General features: G+C 34.0%; 1 protein-coding gene across 3 annotated transcripts in view; it reads right to left on the minus strand.

Annotated features, from left to right (window-relative positions):
* Positions 1-1518: 1518 nt before the first annotated feature.
* The window catches only part of LOC121380569 (ligand of Numb protein X 2-like), a 63008-nt gene continuing 44635 nt past the window's right edge, over positions 1519-19891 (minus strand). For all 3 annotated transcript variants that reach the window (XM_041509445.1, XM_041509444.1, XM_041509447.1), the window contains 10 exons: positions 17114-17229; positions 15922-16130; positions 15331-15460; positions 14671-14737; positions 13962-14109; positions 13363-13536; positions 12294-12416; positions 10432-10619; positions 8782-8940; positions 1519-7667 (listed from right to left, as the gene is read on the minus strand). In XM_041509445.1, coding sequence (XP_041365379.1) covers positions 7532-7667; positions 8782-8940; positions 10432-10619; positions 12294-12416; positions 13363-13536; positions 13962-14109; positions 14671-14737; positions 15331-15460; positions 15922-16130; positions 17114-17229 — 1450 coding nt within the window. In that variant the 3' untranslated portion in view covers positions 1519-7531. The remainder of the gene's footprint in view (positions 7668-8781; positions 8941-10431; positions 10620-12293; positions 12417-13362; positions 13537-13961; positions 14110-14670; positions 14738-15330; positions 15461-15921; positions 16131-17113; positions 17230-19891) is intronic.

Here is a 19891-nt window from a genome sequence, read left to right on the forward strand (position 1 = left end):
AGTAGGCAAAAGTTTCCAATACAATATTGTAACAAGGCTAAGGGTAGCCAAGGTATAGTAGCTTTATTTCAAGTCTCAGTGTACTGCATACTCATTACTGGTAATAATTCAGGCGTAAGTGCCAATAGGATGTTCCAGCACTTAGCCTTCACCTCTGTATTAAAAATAAGATTGATCTATACAATCTGATGGTAATTTGTTAGGATTTTTTTATTTATTTACATTTAAATTTATTTTTAAAATGTGACAGTTGGTGTGGTTTTAAAACTTAATACATAATGTTTATACGAGTGTTATTTAATATATAGTCAAACAATGCATTAGCTTTTTTTTATGCAAATGGACAAAATGCAAAGATATCTCAACAGAGCCAAAGGCAAACATCTCAGGAATAAATTGTAAAGGAAAGGAATGTTTAACACCTTAGCACAGAGGAAACCCGGTATCTCCATAATACAGGGGATCTGGTATAATGCACAACTCCTGAAATACAGGGCAGTACATACCACAACTTTTGATGTACCAGTAGTAGGACACTGGTTGGAATTGCAAGTCCAGAGAGGGTGATCTATCATCGAGACCTATCAGACCTCAGACAAATGCCTTTGATGGTGACAGATCTTTTGTTAACGTAGGTCAACTGTTAAACACCAACAATACTATTGACCTGGTTGAAAAGTCCATGGAATCCATGATTCATGACATTGTTCTCTGTTGTAAATCACATTGGTTTGCACAATGGAACAATTAATGTTACAATTATACACCCCAATGGTTTGCACAATGAAACAATTAACATACTATTTATATTACAATCATACAGACCTTCATTCATAATACCTGTCAGAATCCACACACGATGGAAGGAAACTTTGACCCAATAAATCATTTGAGCGAGGCATTGTTATTATAATATTATAATGTTACAAGCCGCAAGGTCTGCACATTTCTTGGATCCATACAACAGCATTTAAACTGGGATAGGATATGTAAACAAGCTTCTCCCCACCCTACCTCCTGCTAATAGTCAGGCCAGTGGTTTCATCACATTACACAGTACTAACTTACCAAGGTTTTATTACTTGAGTTACACAAGAAGTCACATTGCTTTTAAACCTGAAAGTTGCCCAAACTTGGTGCTTGTTAATATCACAAATTCACAAAATAGTCTTGAGGCAATTTATAGACTAGATGCACTGTGTTCTGCCATTTTTTCACGAAATGTGAAGATTGAGACAAAAAATCGTACCCCAGTTCACAAGTTGTGTTCACGGGTTATTTCGCCAAATGAATGCTCTTTACAACTTGTGAATTGGGAAATACAATATTCATGACTTCTAATGAACACAGCATAAAGAACCAATATATGAATCAGTCTTGAGTTGCATGTGGTCATTTCAAATGCGATCTCCATGGGAACTTATTCCTGAAATCAAGGCAGTAATCCAGTGATGTACAATACATGGTACACACTCATGGCGGTTACCACATTATAATAAATAAAAAATAACTAGCCACTTTTTATTAAAAAGTTTTTATTAAAATGAATGACCATGTACACAAATACATACATACATACGTTCAGTGTTTCAACATTATGTTTATATTACAACACAATAATTTATTTTAACCTCAGTCTCCAGTGTTAAAAATGCTCCAGACCAGCTTAAATGGAGCCAATAAAGGTACAGCTTGCATGACGATTTTTGAAAACAACAACACATAATAGGTCTGCAAACCAAGGCTACAAACTCGTCCTGTAAGAAGAGAGGGGTGGAGAAAAGAATGTGGAGATAAGAAATAGCATCGTCATTTGGGTTATTCCTTCAGCTTACACATCTGTATATTGAGATTATGTATCATGCTATTAACAATTCATGGTCACCAGTCATTTCAGTGGCAAGGTACATGTGTATGAACAGAAGCCATAATATGTGAAAATCTATGTAAAACTAAAACAACGACCAGCTATTCATAATGAATAGAAAACCAAATGTCTAGTCCAAAAAGGTTTACACCATTTTGGTAATAATATAGCCCAACAAAACAAACTGATTAAATCTTGGTAATACAGCTCAAGAGAACTCTCAACAATAATTGCAACAACTACCGTATTTGAAACTGAAGTGCACAGATATGTGCTTTATCATTGCACTCTCGACTTTCCAGGTGAGTTTCTATCATGTTAGTAACTCAGGATATTGAACCTGAATTGCGATACACACCACAATATACTGCGAAGACCCAATTCTAAATTATTAAAATTTATAAAGTGCTCTAAGTTAAGTACATTTTGTATAGCTTAATATAATGATATACCAGTCACCATTGAAGCTATTGTTTTTTTTTAAACTGGTAGTTTTCGTCTGAAAATATAATATGTGTGCACTAACACACATACAAAATATACAAGTACAATATACTGGTATACTAGAAAAATATTGTTCAAAATTTATATTACGATAAACCAGTTATACAGCACATCTCTAGTAGCTAGGGATCTTTTAGGTGCATTTTACTTCAGACTAAACAGAACATACAACATCTTTGAACTGATATTTTATTATGGGACATTGGTCGGAACAAGAAACGTCAACCACAGGGACCACTGACACTGATTGATCCTACAACCCCTTGCACTTCAGGTAAGCTAGAACCAAAACCAGAATGAAAAAAGAGAGAGAGAGAAAGTCGACACGAGTTGGAGCTAAATTTTCATGTTTGAAGCACTTATGGCAAATCGATTCCAAGATATTACAGATTAAAATATACACATAATTACAAAATAACATCTGATTAAAACTTGCAAGCTAGGTCTTTGAAAGAATTCAACATAGGAGAAGACTTGATTACCAACACAAATTTGATGTGTTTGTACTGGATAAAATCATCCCGAGGTATCATGTTGGTCTCTGATAAATCAATATTGATCACAACATTACATGCATACAGGATAATTCTGAACGGACATCTTTAAAATACTGACATATGTATCTACAGCTTTATGGATTAGCTTTTGTTTCAACATATCTGATCCATTATGAAGGGTAAACACAATTCTAAATGTTAAGTGTGAATGATGCATAAGAATCAAAGATGAGTATTAACACATTTTAACCTAAATTATATCTTTAACCTAAAATGAATATTAACAGATGTATTTTTTAACCTAAAATTAACATTAAGTAACACGTATATATTTTTTTTTACCTGAAATTAATATTAACAGATGGATATATTTTTTTACCTAAAATGAATATTAACGGATGCATTTTTATAACCTAAAATGAATATTAACATATGTAAGGTTTAATCTAAAAGGAATATCAACAATATGTAGTCTAAAATATGTCAAAAACCAGACCAGCGTATGATCAACATAATAAAAATACATTTAATATTGCACCATGTTTAACATATAACAGTTCATATTCCCATGTAGGTTTTTTATTTTAGGTTTTGTTTTTGTTTTTAGTTAAAACATATAATTTCCAAACATATACTTATAAAAGATATTTTTCTATGTAATGCTCATCACAACATAGTACAACATGTCTTAACTCTCTCAATACTTTTAGTTATATAGTGCTGACAGGGTTACTTTTGATGTGTTGAGCAAAAACTGAATGATCCTTTTGTAGTAGTGATTTATACAGATGCAAAGTACTGAGAATGTTTAATGACACCCCAGCACACAAAATATACATCAGCTGTTGGGATGATGATTATCTAATACTAAGAATGTTGTGAAATTCAACATCAGCTGTTGGGATGATGATTATCTAATGCTATGAATGTTGTGAGATTCAACATTAAACATCAGCTGTTGGGATGAATGTTGTGAGATTCAACATTCAACATCAGCTGTTGGGATGATGATTATCTAATGCTAAGAATGTTGTGAGATGCAACATTAAACAAATATATTTGATGACTATAACGATTTGAAGTCCAATAAGATGAAATACAAAATGATAAACACTTCTAAGATTTTCATTATATATATTATTTTACTTCTAAAAATTTATCAACTTGATGTTACTCTATTTATATTACACAAATTGCAAATATACATACAGTAGAATTTTGTTGGCTCAACACTACCAAAAAACAGTTTTTCAACTCACTGGCTAGTTCAGACCAAACATTTAGCAAACTTCGGGACTGTCAGTCACTTTTTAAAATTCATTATTGAGCTAATGCAACCAAGCAAAATGACTGTTACAACTTATTTTGCTTTTACTGAATAGCTGTAATGTACAGGCATAACAGAAGCCAACGGTTTGCTATGCCTTGTCCATGCATTATAGTAAGTACATTCATATTTTTGCTGTTGATACTTGAAACAGTATCATGTGCTATAAATGGCCTTGTTAAAACCAACAAAGTAAGGCAAATATGAGGAATGGGAATTAGTAAACTGTGAAAAAAAAGAGGAAATCTAGAGGGGTCTCGGAAATTCTTGAAATCTTAGGTTAAAATCGATAAGAATGAACTTTGTTACCAAATATACAGTGAAAAAACACTTTATACTATTTGATATACTGAATATGACAAACAGATTAATTTGTCTGAACGACATGAAGTGAGGAAGGTTAATTTAATGACAGTGAAAACTTCAAAAGAACAGTGATTAATAATTAACTATTTCATATTTGACAGTGGTGGTTATATAGTGATAGTCATAAAAGTTTATCAGTGAGAATGGTTAGCAATTAATTATTAATGAGCAGTTAAAACTTTAAAATGACAGTGATTAAATTAATATTTGTTTTATAATTATTGGTGGTAAACTTGTTAATACGACTAAAATGAAAAGTAAGGATGGTTAGTATAATTATAAATGACAGTGAAACATGAACAGATATTAATTTTATTGTTGAATGTTATTATCAGTTTTATGACATTTACATTTTAACAATTGTTATGCTAATTTCTGACGAGAGTAATGACTCTTGCAAAAAAAAAAATCAGGGGAGCTTTTTTCAGCTCCTGAATATTTTACAAACAACAGTCACTGTAATTGGATAATTTGGCAAGGGACAGGGCTAGTCTTGACTGCTACTTGAAAGGTTATGGATTTCCAGTTCAAGCAAGATTCTGTTATACCAATTTGCCTCTGACAAGATCGACATAACTGTGTGAGAGAAAGTTTATATTCGATCCAAGGCTTGTTCGACCCTTCAGTGCATAATAAAAGAGTTTACTAAAGTAAACATTTGGGATCTTCTTGGTTCCAGGGCAGCAGTATCTTCAACATTCTGTGTCCGAGCCAACAACATTCTACAATACATATATATTTCTAACAGAAAATAATGCTTTTGAGAATAACAAAATCCGGTAGGAATTATGGTTTTGGTACTGTTGATTATGATTATGCATGTTTATGATTTGACTGTTTACAAACAGATTTTCTGTGTAATGTATAAAAACTCTGTTCACACAGAAGCAGGTTAGTTCTTAATGCATCCTTCTTTCCAAACAAGAATACTGCAGAATTAAATGTCTCGCCTACCATGAATGTTTTAGGTGCACTATGGAGAACATCCATAGGTGCAACTATAAACCAAGTTTAACAGTTCTTGAGAAACTGACCTAAATGCTAAATTTTAAAGTTAAACGTTAACACAAAAGTTGGTGCTGCTGTCGGAAATAAATTTAGTACCTATATCTCGCTTTTTACTTCGTATAGGCGAGAAAACAACACAGCTCAACATGGACAACACAATGCTGTACAGACTTGCCTATTCACAGCGATAATTACACGCAGAACAAACATGCTGTCAGACTGAGTCAACAAATAACAAAATAATAATAATAAAAATTATATAGAAATCAAATAACCATGGAATAAATGGAATGTTATTATTATAATATTCATATCACCTAAGACACAGAAGGGGCTTCAACATTACATATATCTAAAACTAATGCAGAGCAAATAAACCACATGTCTAGAATTACCGGTCAACTGGAAAAACCTTCATTATTTGTAAATTAACACTGTAGAATGATTTTAAGAATTACATGTTTGTACAAGGTGAATGGTATACATATTCACTGTCCAAGAGTTTAATTGATGAAAAATAGTATAATTTTATCTATAAACATTTGGCTAGGTTTTTGTTTAATATGTGTTAGTTTTTATATCACAGGAATTCAAAGCAAAAGCTAAGACTGTCTTAACTCTTCGTGTATATATTTCACATTATTTGATAATACAAGTGCAATGGTGTAGTTTAATACATTTTCTTCTTAGTAAATGCTGTTTACGAAAAAAAGATGATATGATTCAAGCTGCCAAATCAAATATGAATTAATTTTTATTATTCGTTTATATATAACAGATTTTATTTTTCAATTTTATCACATTGGCACATTGCAAACCGTGTAAACGAAAACACTTCCGAAGAACTGGAGATTCACCAGCATAACAAGATACCGTAACACAAAGTTTATCAAAGATGTAATGCCCTTATTTATAAAATACCATAATAAAGATAAACTAGACAAGTGTACATTTTGTTTTTCACACTGACTAGAAGTTAAAACCAAATGCTGGGACTAAATCCAGTCACATGCACCTTAATTCGGAAACTGTTTCTTAAACAACACACCAGCTGGACAAAAGACAAGACTAACAAATATAGCACCAGATAAAAGCAAATGAAGAAAGGCGATGATATGATTTCTGCATAAGCTGTAAACTGCAACAAAACTCGGGCAAGCATGTGAAAACAAATGATAAGAGCACACACAGTTCTTTCAACAACAAAACAGAAGAAATCTTTGAGTGAGTACATTCTCAATATTTCTCATTCTAATTCACATGGCGTTCAATAATGCTTTGAGCAATGTCACAATTTCCATACATCCTGTAATGCCATGCAATTAATCTTCTATTGGAACAATTGCTTACATTTAAGTGCTTTCTGCAGCACTGCATATGAAAAAACAAATCTTGACAAAGATTCACAGGTATTAAAAACAGTCAGACACTTCCGATTCTAAACTGTCTGGCTCAGAACAATAAAACTCAAACATCATTCATTTTCTGAATTATTACTGATACGAACATCATTCATTTTCTGAATTTTTACTGCTCCAAACATCATTCACTTTCTCAATTATTACTGTTCCAAACATCATTAATTTTCTCAATTATTACTACTCGAAACATCATTCACTTTCTCAATTATTACTGTTCCAAACATCATTCATTTTCTCAATTATTACTACTCCAAACATTGTTCATTTTTTAAAATTATTACTGTTCCAAACATCATTCACTTTCTGAAGTAGAAATGAAGTTGAAAGAGATGTGCTGTCTTCTAATGTGAGGTTTTGGTCAGACGATAGTTCCGGGCCAACTCTGTCAAACATTACTGCTCCAAATGTCATTCACTTTCTGAATTATTACTGTTCCAAACATCATTCATTTTCTGAACTATTACTGAATCAAACATTATTCACTTTCTGAAGTAGAAACGGAGTTGAAAGAGATGTGCTTTTTTCTAAAGTGAGGTTTTGGTCAAACGATAGTCCCGGGCCAGGAGACCACCACCAGGGTGACTGCCCCATGCACGTGTTTGAGGATCTCCACGGCCTTGCTGTGCGTTACCAACTGCAGACTGTGTTCATTCACATTCAGTATCATATCTCCACACCTGAAACATAGCAAGACATTTAGTTTTTAGCGAAAACACTAGAGAACAATGATTTATTATTCATCAGCAATTGCATTTTAAACATTTGATAATTCTACAACAAAAATGTTTTTGAAATCAGCCATATTTTTCCATTAGCAGTAAGGGATATGTTTCAATGCACTTTCCCATAGGACAGCACATACCATGATCTTTGATATACCAGTCATGGGACAAGGCCTCAATCACACAAACCTCTAATTCACCCTTTATTTACCACCAGGTTTTCCACGAGGTATATTTTTCAGGGTACAGACGTATGCAATTCAGTGCGGTTTTTTTTTTAATGCGTGATTGTGGAAATGCAGAACCTTTACTTTTAATGACAGATGATGTAAAACTGTTTCACCATCACATGTCACCAAGTTTTTGAAAAAAATACACAAATTACTTTTTAACCTTGATAAAAACAATGTCATGCTGCATATTTGAGGGTACAGATCAACACTGTTGTATGTTGGGTTTTTTTTTACGCCTTATATGCTCTGGAAAACATTTTGACCGCTGCATATTTAATAACAACAATTATATTAATTATTAGCAATAATACTGATGATAATAGTAACCACTGGACAAACCAGAAAACAATCTCATTGTTAATGCCAATCCATATGTCTATGCTTAACTAAATGTATGTTTTCTGTGCTACCAAATAGATGGGTGCATGTTACAGATATAGAGGAACATGAAATTTCAACATACATATTGAATATTCAGGGCTGTAGCTAGGAGTTTTTGTTTGGGGGGGGGGGGGGGGCAACTGAGTAGTTAATAGTCTAAAACTCCTTAAACAGTTAAGAACAGAATTTTCTTTAAGTTTCTATAATGCTTTATGGATTTTTTTCAAGGGGGGGGGGAGCCCCCTGCTAGCTACGGCCCTGATATTAAATCAAAAGATTTAAACAAAATCAGTAAAATTTGAAGATATTATGTCTTTAATTCTTACAAATGTAGCTTGACATTTCCCTAACACTTAGTTTTAAAGTTCTGAAATGTGGAAAATAAGAATGCTTAAATTGATATTCGAAAAAAAAGGGGTTCCAAAACAGCATGACATATTGCATGAAGCACATACTTGAGTCTGGCATCCGTTGCAGCAGAGGTTCCCGGTACAATCGACTTGACAAAGATGGGGAGTGTGCCGTGACTGCTGTCTATTCCACCGACAATAGAGAAGCCCAGACTCCCACTTGGACTACGCAGCAGAGTGATGGTTTTGTACAACTGACACATTCTGAAAGAAGTAAAAAAAATACACAGTGAAGAAGAGAGATAACTGATGTAACAAATAGTGAAAAACATCAAGGTTTATGAAACACTTAGCCAAAAATAAATGAGAAATTAAGTACAGTGAAACCCCTCAATACCGGACATCCATGGGACCAAGTAAAATGTCCGGTTTTCAGAGGTGTCCGGTTTTCAGAGGTCTGCCTGGACGGAAATACCTTCCATTCTCCATAAAATAGGGAAAGTATTAAAGTGTTTTAAAACAAGAACAACAAGAATATGTTGAAAAATGGTGCATTTATGAGCATTTAGAAAAATAAAAACATCCATGGGAGTAATATTGAATAAAAAATACATTAAAAAGTCCACAAATTGTCAATCAATCGATAAATCAGCCTACGTTGAGAAACGTATCCATCGATGTCTGTTGTTTTTCACATTTGTGTTTAACAATGGTTGCCTGCGTTAAACTTTCTAATTCCTGTACATGCAATAGGAAACGTTCATCTTTCTGTATTGCAAAGTCCTTTAAAATCTGAAGCATGTTCAACACGTCAGGATAGCTGAGATCGTTTCCAGGAACAGATACATCTTGTTCGGATTCGTTGTCGCTTCCGTCATCTAACATCTAACTCCACTAATGTTAACCATAATTATAACACAATCAATGTGTTTACAGTAGTTAACTCCACTAATGTTAACCATAATTATAACACAATCAATGTGTTTACAGTAGTTAACTCCATACCAAAGCTTGCAAGTCAGTCCTTTTAATTGTTTATTGTCAAGTTGCTAATCTTGCCTGCTGAGCGGTACCTGTACTGTATGCAGCGGTGATTACACTGATAACAGCGATCTCGAGCATGCGCATATTGCACTAGCCATCGGTGTTCACAGACAGGTGGGCGCCATATTGATTGGTATCGGTTTGATCGTCCGGCTTTCAGGGGTAGGATTTACACTAAGTTGACACATTGGGACCGAATTGTTTGTCCGGTGTTCAGTTTAGAGGGGTAAAATATAGTGTTAAAAGATGAGTAAATCACAGGACCGCGGAAAACGTCCGGTTTTGAGGGGATTCCGGTTTAGAGGGGGTCCGGTGTTGAGGGGTTTCACTGTATATTATAAAAAAAAAGAGTATGAAATTTAACTTAAAAGAGTGACAAACCAACATAAAGGACATTGGTATTACCATCACGTAGTAACCCAATTATTTATTAACAATAATTAACAAAATGTTCATATCCAATTTCAGTGGTGCTCAAAGCTTTACATTTCAGGAAACTCAAGATTTAAAAAAAAATAATACAAAAAAACAACATTATCGAGCAAAGAAATAAAGATTATAAATACCACATTAAATTAAAAACCTTTTCTTCAGATTAAAACCTCTTAAAGACTCACAACAACTTTCTTTCCCATGGCACCCTGGACCTCAAGTTAACCTCAAAGTAATAAAAACCTTCCTGCGCCAGTTAAAAATAGCGTCATATCATACCTGGGCATCTTAAGCCAGAAGAGCCATGAGGGGACGAAGTTGTCGAGGTTGGTGGACGTCTCGGGCCCCTCAATGATCTTCAGCATCAGCAGCTTGGTCTCGGCCTGGATCTTCAGCTGGTTAACCGCCTCCGCATGGGTCAGGTGCAGCAGACTCGTGCCACCAATAGACAGCAGAACATCACCCTTCTGCACAAACACAAGGAGATCCCAGGTTATTAATATACTCAGCTACCTGCTGTTAGGTTGGAGGTAATTGTATGCATGTTACAAATTATGAAGTAAATCAATACTGCTGGATATTGAGCATCCAGCAGTATTGATTTATTTCTTAATTTGTAACATACAGTTATTTTGTCTAGAGGGGCGGGACGTAGCCCAGTGGTACAGCGCTCGCTCGATGCACTGTCGGTGTGGGATCGATTCCTGTCAGTGGGCCCATTGGGCTATTTCTCGTTCCAGCCAGTGCACCATGACTGGTATACCAAAGGCCGTGGTATGTGCTACCCTGTCTGTGGGATGGTGCATATAAAAGATCCCTTGCTGCTTATCGAAAAGAGTAGCCAATGAAGTTGCGACAGCGGATTTCCTCTCTCAATATCTTAGTGGTCTTTAACCATATGTCTGACACATATAACTGTAAATAATGTGTGTTGAGTGTGTCGTTAAATAAAACATTTCCTTTCTTTCTTATTTTGTCTAGATTTACACATTAAATAGCCATTCATTCAGTAATATTAAATCACAGTTCTACAGTATGCCTGAATCACCGCTGATGAAACAAGTCTGCAATAAAATTCTGAAATTATTTTCCCCAATACTCACTGTCAGATTTTTTGATATTTTACACTTAATTTCAGTGCACAGCATGAGACTTGTTCAAGTGGAAAGTCAATATTTTTAATATTTATTAATAAACCATTTTATGTATGGAACCAACCTCTAATTTCAATACTTTTCAGGTTTGTTTGTTTGAAACATATTTTATTGCATATAATATACAAAAGGATAGGGTACAAGTTATCCAATTTATGAGGCCCTCTCCTAATTACTAATATTGTAACATTATATGCGACTACTATTACTACAAATATTTGAAACTAAGTAAATACACAAAACATCAATCAAGACAAATTAACAGAGCATATAAAGTGAAACCGGAAGAAAGACTATAATAAATATTCAGAACAAAGTTAAAGGGACATTCCCGAGTTTGCTGCATTGTAAGATGTTTCCAACTAATAAAATATTTCTACGATTAAACTTACATATTAAATATATTTTCTTGTTTAGAATAACAGTGTCTGTATATAAAATGTGTTTCTGGTTGTCTTAATATTTGTAAGATGCCCAAACTGGATTTTGTCTTTTAGAAAATAAAATGAAAATTAACCTAGTACAAATATTAGAACGATCAGAAACACGTTTAATATACAGCCACTAATATTCTAAACAGGAAAATATATTTAATATGTAAGTTTAATCGTAGAAATATTTTATTAGTCGATAACATCTTAAAACATTGCAGCAAACTCAGGAATGTCCCTTTAATACATAGAATATCAAGCAGTAGTGTGAATAAAGTGCTAAAGAAAAGAAAAATGGGGAAACTAAAGTAGTTTATCTTTCTAATGAGACAGACCGCACATTGTGATATACTTTTATCGAGCCATAATTTATTTATCTAATCATTTATTAAATCATATTTTATTTATTGAATCTTTCTGTTTGTTTAATGTATTTTTGAACATAATGATCTTGAACAATATTATCTCAAAGAAAGATAATGAAGTAAACCTACTATCTTTTGCACATGTCTACAAATGTTAAGATTATCAAGAAAAGATAATAATGAAGACTAACCTTAACCTGCCCAGTTCGTCCAAGACAACCAGCAGAGTTAATGTTGGTGATGTATATTGGCGTGTCGCCATGGACACTTGCTAATCCACCAGCAACGCTGATACCAAGGCTCTCTGCCGGATTCTGAAGTAAATATTTTTATTAAAAAACAGAAAAAATGGGTTTAAATACATTTTATAATACAGTAAACAAGCATTCTGAGAGTACTGCTAAAGCAATACATGTTCTGTACCGAGCCTTACAAAATTTTACATCTCTTAAGTTCAAGAATCATTACTCTGTCAAACATAGGTAAATTGCCTGGAAAGACAAACTTGATCTGTATCAGTACATGAAAAAGCTATACACAAAATTTCAGCTCAATATCTCAAGGCATTGTAAAAAAAACCCAAAACATCCAAAAACTATATGTAGGACAGACAGACAGATAGACAGACAGACATACAGAAGGTCGGAGATGAAACCGATAGTCTCCTCTGGTTGAACCAATAGGGAACTAATAATAGGGGAATACATTAGCAGATACCAAGGCTGAATTCTGAAGTAAAAACAGTTATTATTACAAAAGAAGGAATTGTGTTGTTAAACAAATTTTATGATATATTATGTTCAAAAGTTATAAGTTTGTTTTAACAACACTAGAGCACATTTTTCAGTAAAAACACAATAGTGAATACATTATTTGTTTTATAATTGTTGTAGTGATTTACTATATTTGAAAAAGCAGCTTACAATTTACTTGTCTCTACAACTACAACAAAAAAGATTAACATCCAAATTATTGACATACAGTATGTAGGCCACTTGAATATGATGCACTGAATGACTAACTTGACAAACATGTTAAAGATAAACATTAACATTATGATAAACATTAACATTATGATAAACATTAACATTATGATAAATATTAACATTATGATAAACATTAACATTATGATAAACATTATGATAAACTTAACATTACTTTCATTTTGTTACTCTGGTTTTTTGTGTGGAATTCTGTCAAATTTGAGTCCGTCAAATTTGGCAAAATTATCATTGGCAAATATTTAAAAATAAAGATCACCTTGGCAACAGTAATAAGTCTCTCGTTGCACTTCTTGCAAAGAGGCGACTCTGGAATATCACAGTTGAAGCTAGCACCAGTTTTCACAGGGTCAGATGAGGTAGATCGGATTATGTCGGGGGTCTGAGGTCTGCTTGTGCGTGAGATCACAAACTGGACTCGGTCCGGAATAGACTGTCAACACAGAAACGATGATTAGCTAAAGACTCCATAATTAGACAGTAAAATACTGAATTACATTCTGTTTATTCTTACATACATCATTGAAAAAAGTATCTTTAGATAACAGCTATTTGTAACAAAGGGATTACCATCTTAATGAGAATGGCTGCACAAAAACATAGTAATTTTATGTTATTTCCAAAACACTTTTACTTTTCTTCTTACGTCAAACCAAACTGAACTTATTCACAAAAAAAAATTTTTGTAGGAGGCTGGGACGGACGGAAGGTTAGGTAACACTATGTGAAGCAATGGTGGTTTTTTGGTGTGGTTTTCAATTACTTCTGGTTCTTTTTGAGATAACAAGAAACAAAAACAGCATATATTTTACTGTTCGAGTCTTGAGAGATCAGTAAACTGTTTGCACTAAAACTGACCTGTATGATGTGAGCAGCCTGCTCCTGTGTGCCATACGACACGTCCTGGCCGTTGATCTCCAGGATACGATCGTCCGGTTTCAGACGTCCGTCGTATGCCGCAGTGCTGCACTGAACCAGACTCAGAATGTACACTCCGGTCCCACTCCTGAATGAGACAAAAACAATACAGAGCTATTTTAAAAATTGTCATAAAACTTATATTTTTAGTAGCAGTGACCTTGAGCTTTGACACAGAGTTAAAGTTTGTTTTGTTTAACAAAACCACTAGAGCACATTGATTTATTAATCACCAGCTATTGGATATCAAACATTTGGTAATTTTGACAAATATTCTTACAGAGGAAACCTGCTACATTTTTCCGTTAATAACAAGTGATCTTTTATATGCACCATTTTACAGACAGGATAAGCATATCCAACTCACTTTTAGTCCTTAAAAATTAATTTTGAAACACCTTGTTGTAAAATAAAATAAATATCTAGTGGCCTTACATTTCATATTCTCATGCATTACTCTGGAGGCCATTTTTTTTTCACTTAATACATATCATTCATTTACATAACATATGAAGTTATTGGTTAATTTTGGTCTTACAATTTAGTTAATAATTTTTTTCAAATCAAAATGATAATCTACTTATTGTAATAATGGACTGTAGGACATAAATACATATGTATATATAGGTGATTAAATAAAAATGCTTACCTCTTCCCAACAAGTTTTATTCCAAGCTGTCTATTTTTAACCTTGTTCAATGTTATTTTAAGAATTTCTGGAAAGAAAGAGAAGAAAAATTCAAATCAGGAGTGCATATAAAAAGAAGAGATGTTAATTTTGTTACTTTAAATCTGTCTTGCTGAGTATCTTGAGTATCAACAGGTATAAGTAAAACTAATAAGTAACTTTGAAGTTTGATAAATAATTCTTAAATGATTTTGCATTCCACAAACCTTATTAAATGTGTATAAGGCATGCATAACATGCTACTATTTAAATGCTGACAGATTCAGTTAATGTAATAAGCTGTGATTACAGTTCAATTTAAGAAGACGGGCCTAACAAATTTTCGAATCTCTCAAGTTCAAGGGCCATAATTCTGAAAACAAATTGGGAATATCATCATAAAAATCAAACATGATCTGTAGCAGTACTTGATAAAGCTATATACAGTTTCAGCTCAATATCTTGACGCATTGTGGAAAACATTTACGAAAAACTATATGTGGGACAGACGGATGGACAGACAGACAGAAGGACAGAAATGAAACCTATAGTCCCCTCCGGTTAGACATGTACGGGACTAACAAGCTGTTATTACAGTTTAATTAAATATTAAGTTATTTCATAATTTCATTCACTTCCTACCTTCTTTTTCAATGGGTCGGACTTCTTCAGCTCTCTCACGATATACAGTGAGTCGACAAACAGGAAAATACTGAGCTAATGCATTGCGAGACTGATAATGAGTGGCTTGAGTTAAATCTTCCCCATTCACCTGCAAGTGGCAAGTTTATTACATTATATACTTTAAAACATAAGGTGCAATAAGTCTAATATCTGTCATAAAACCTTGACCCTCAGCATTTGTACACCCAAGTGACGTGTGATATCCTTTTACAGGTGTGTTGATAAGAAATTTGGTTGATCCTGCTTTTTATTTGGAGAAACAGAGTTAATAGCAAATACAAACACTAACTCCAATTTAGGACACACAAAACTAAAATCAAAAGTAGTTTTAAAAATATCTTAAATTTGAATTAAATGACCAAAATTAATTAAGACATTGTATTAATAGCACTCGTTCATAATTATAACTGATTTATCTTACACCATGTTCACATATGTAAGGCCTCACCTTACATCAAACCCGATCTGCTTTAATGATCATCCATTTGTTACAAATCTTAATCTACTAGTCTCCTTTATATTGAACAAACTGATTCTAGAAGTATGTACCTCTAGAATCTGATCCCCTGGTAGGAGCCGGCCATCTTGATCGACGATGCCACCCTTGATGATTTCCTGTATGACAATACAGATGAGCGGCGTGTCGCACCCTCCGACGATGCTGAGCCCCATGTCATACACAGGTACGGCAGCTCTGTCGTCAGGCGGTCGCTGAATCTCTATCGTCGACACTTCACCATCAAGAACAGGATTCTTACCTACACACAAACAGCAAGTACATTAAGAGACACCATTGTCTATTTTCATGGTAATCTATTACAGGGCTCAACCTGTACATTGTATAAAAATTAGCAGTTGGCAAATTTGGCAAAGTGGCTACAACATTTAGTCTTTGGCTAATACAGTTTTCTTTAAATTAACCATTTTCAATAATTTTCTAGGAAATACTCTACATATCTCAAATTTGGTTAAAACTAAATTTGTTCCAGTGTGAATCGTGCTATTATACTTTGTTTAAATTTTTCAAAGTGTCATCTCTATATGACATTTGTTTTTATCAAAATAGATTTAAAATATGAAGTCTTTAATACATATCTATTTGGGAAATGTTCACTAATGTTTGCAGTAATATTGGCAAAAAATGGCTAGCTAGTTTATAGGTGCAGAAACATAAAATATTCCAATTAATCAATTTTTATTTTATTGAAAGATTTTAATTTAATTTTTTTTACATATTTTATAGCATGTACATCCAGTTTGACATTGCCAGGTGCAGTTTATATGAGACGACATCTTAAGAAGTTCCACCATTTTGTTTATTTCTAATGCAGGCTTGAGATGTTTTAAACTATCTTAGCTCTACTCAATCAAAAAAGCACAGGGGCAGAACATAGCCCAGTGGTAAAGCGCTGACTTGATGCGTGGTCGGTCTATGATCGATCCCCATCGGGCTATTTCTGGTTCCAGCCAGTGCACCACAAATGGTATATCAAAGGTCGTGGTATGTGCTATCCTGTCTGTGGGATGGTGCATATAAAAGATCCCTTGCTACGAATAGAAAAATGTAGCAGGTTTTCTAAGACTATATGTTAAATTACCAAATATTTGACATCCAATAATAATAAATCAATGTGCTCTAGTGGTGTCGTTAAACAAAATATAGTGACATCATAACCTATAATGGTTTTACGATTTCATTGAGCTAAGATAGCTTAGAAAATTCTTTTTCTGTAAATCTCACCAGCATGCTGGTCTCTGTAGGGACACTCCCATAAGTGACTCTGTAAGGCACTGCGTGGTCCTTGAAACACACACCCCAACCCAGACTTGATACATCGCATCACCGCTCCACGACATCTGGATAAAAAATAAACATTTTAAATTACTATGTTATATATTGTATATTATTATCCCTATGGTTAAAATATCTTGGTATATATCAAACAGGGCACAATATTTCACGCGAACCGCCGTTCTGTTCGTGTGTCGGTTATGCAAAATTAAATTTAAGCGAACCGCAAATTGGTTACGTCATGACCTGTAAACATTCAGAAATTAAAACTTGCAAACTTCACGATTACAGGAAGTTTATTCATGCACACATACTACTAGTATTACGACAAATGTTTTAGGCTGATTTTTAGATACTTGATGCGCAGCATTTCAACAGTTGTAATTTGCAACCAGTCTAAAATAAATGTTCAGTATAGAGTCGAGCCAAAAGTTTTAAAAAATGTGCTCAGACCGCTGGGGACGGCTAAATTATCTGCTGCTATTTTACCTCTAAAGGAATATATGTAGACATAATATTGGTTTGCCTATATTTTTACATATGTTAAAAACAGTTTTAACGTAAACAGGAATCCAAAAGTGTCACAAAAATTGAAAAATACTAACATCGCATAATGAGCTTTAAAAAAACACACATTTGGAACATCACTGTAGTATGGAAGTACCATCGATAAAGTGAAAGTAGCATAGCCACCGCAGAACGCAAAAAGGAATCCCTCCAAATGATTATGTATATATTTCAAAGGCATTACGCACAGTACGCATGTGCGTAATGCAAAAAACAAAATCCGGGAATAGGTCGAGGCTGTCTGTAATTGTTCTATAAAATATCCTCTTAAAATTGACTCGAATTTTTTTTTACAAAAATAATTACAAAAAAAAAAAAGCCTCGGAAAAGGCTCAGATTGCATCTACAGGCGTCCTGAGTTTCAAACTTTTCACAGGGGGAGGCCCCCCGAATATCCTCGCTTGGGCACGCCTTAGGCGTGCGTAATGCTAAGAAAATTTCTGGCTACGCCCCTGTATTTTGTTTCAGTACTGGTGCTGATATTCAGTTCTTTTATAATATTGTTAACTTTAGCAAGCATTAAAGACATTTTTTTTTTTAATGTTTTCTTTTGTATTTGTTTTAACTTTATGTTTCAGCTAAAACCTATGTATTTAAAATATAATTTCAACGTAATTTTGAGGTAACCGATCAGGTAACCCATGGGTTACGCAAATATAATTCACGTAACCGAACTATTGTTTACCTAGGTAAAAACCACGTGAACCGACTTCCGGTTCACTCAGATTTCGAAATATTGTCCCCTGTCAAAGTGATACGTCCCACTAGACCGCTAAGTGGGATGTAACACTTCGTGACGTCATCGATTGGTGCACTACAACCTTACAGGAACATCAACAAAACAAGTCGAGTCATATAAATTAAGATCAAGTATGGGTAATAAATAGGATATTAAACTCGCTACCATTTTGTATCATGTTTATGTCCCTCATGAAATCATTTTCATCGTCACGATAAAGCTTGTGACAATGAAAATTATTTCACTCGTGATATAAACATGATACGAAATGGTAGCAAGTTTAATATTCTATAACTATATATATACAGGGGTTTTGCCAGAAGGTACAGAGTTAAAAATTATGTACCTTAAAATCTTGGAAAGTAATAGATATATATAGCCTGTGTGACTTTGTAATTTTTGAACAAAACATCGTATGGAAACTTCTGTTCAAATTGTGTCAAAGTGTCTGAATACAGGGTCAAGTTCCAAAACATTTCAAACCCAGTTCCACCTAGTAAGGACACTTACGGGTTTAATTTTTCTTATGTAATAGCTATATAGCCTGTGTCTATACAAACCCTCAAATTATTTTCTGGCAGAAAGCTTGATATGGTATAATGAAACAAGTTTCTACAGTTTGATATTTTTCTTGCTAATGGGAATCAGTGTGAGTTTGTCTTTTTATGTTTGAAAAAATAAAAGTGAGTGACAAAATAGAAGCAGTGACTGAACACAATACATTACAATCAATTGTTTAAAACAAGGACACACAATTATATGTAGACAAGAAGGGTAGAGTTTGTGAAATTCATGTTAATGATTAATGGTATATTTTAACAAAAGTCCATTATAGTTCTCTAAACATAGTAACTATTATGGCATGCTTTGAATCAAAAGAGTTCACTGTCAATTTAGGGTATACTGATCCATTCCACATTTGTGGGATGTATTCACAGTGACAAACACATCACCCAATGATGTCTTTGATGGAGAACTACCGGCCTCTGTGGTGTCGTGGTTAAACCATCGGTCATAAGACTGGTAGGTACAGGGTTCACAGCCTGGTATCGGCTCCCACCCAGAGCGAGTTTTAACGACTCAGTGGGTAGGTGTAAGACCACTAAACCCTCATTTCTCTCACTAACCACTAACAACTAACCCACTGCCCAGATAGCTGAGGTATGTGCCCAGCACAGCATGCTTGAACTTTAATTGGATATAAGCCCGAAAGTAAATTGAAATGAAATGAAAGGATGGAGGACTGAAGGTTGACTGTGTTAGTGTGTTGATATTTTTGAGATTGGTACCGACAACTGAGCTAAATGCCAGCCTAGCTGAGAGGAATTTATAGTGTAAATTATTGACGTACCAATCATCGATTATAATAGAAAATTGATCAGTTTGGCTCCACCATTGTGATGGCAGGTTATAAAAATCAC

The sequence above is a fragment of the Gigantopelta aegis genome, chromosome 9 (assembly GCF_016097555.1).
Source record: "Gigantopelta aegis isolate Gae_Host chromosome 9, Gae_host_genome, whole genome shotgun sequence".
Classification (NCBI taxonomy): Eukaryota; Metazoa; Mollusca; class Gastropoda; order Neomphalida; family Peltospiridae; genus Gigantopelta; species Gigantopelta aegis.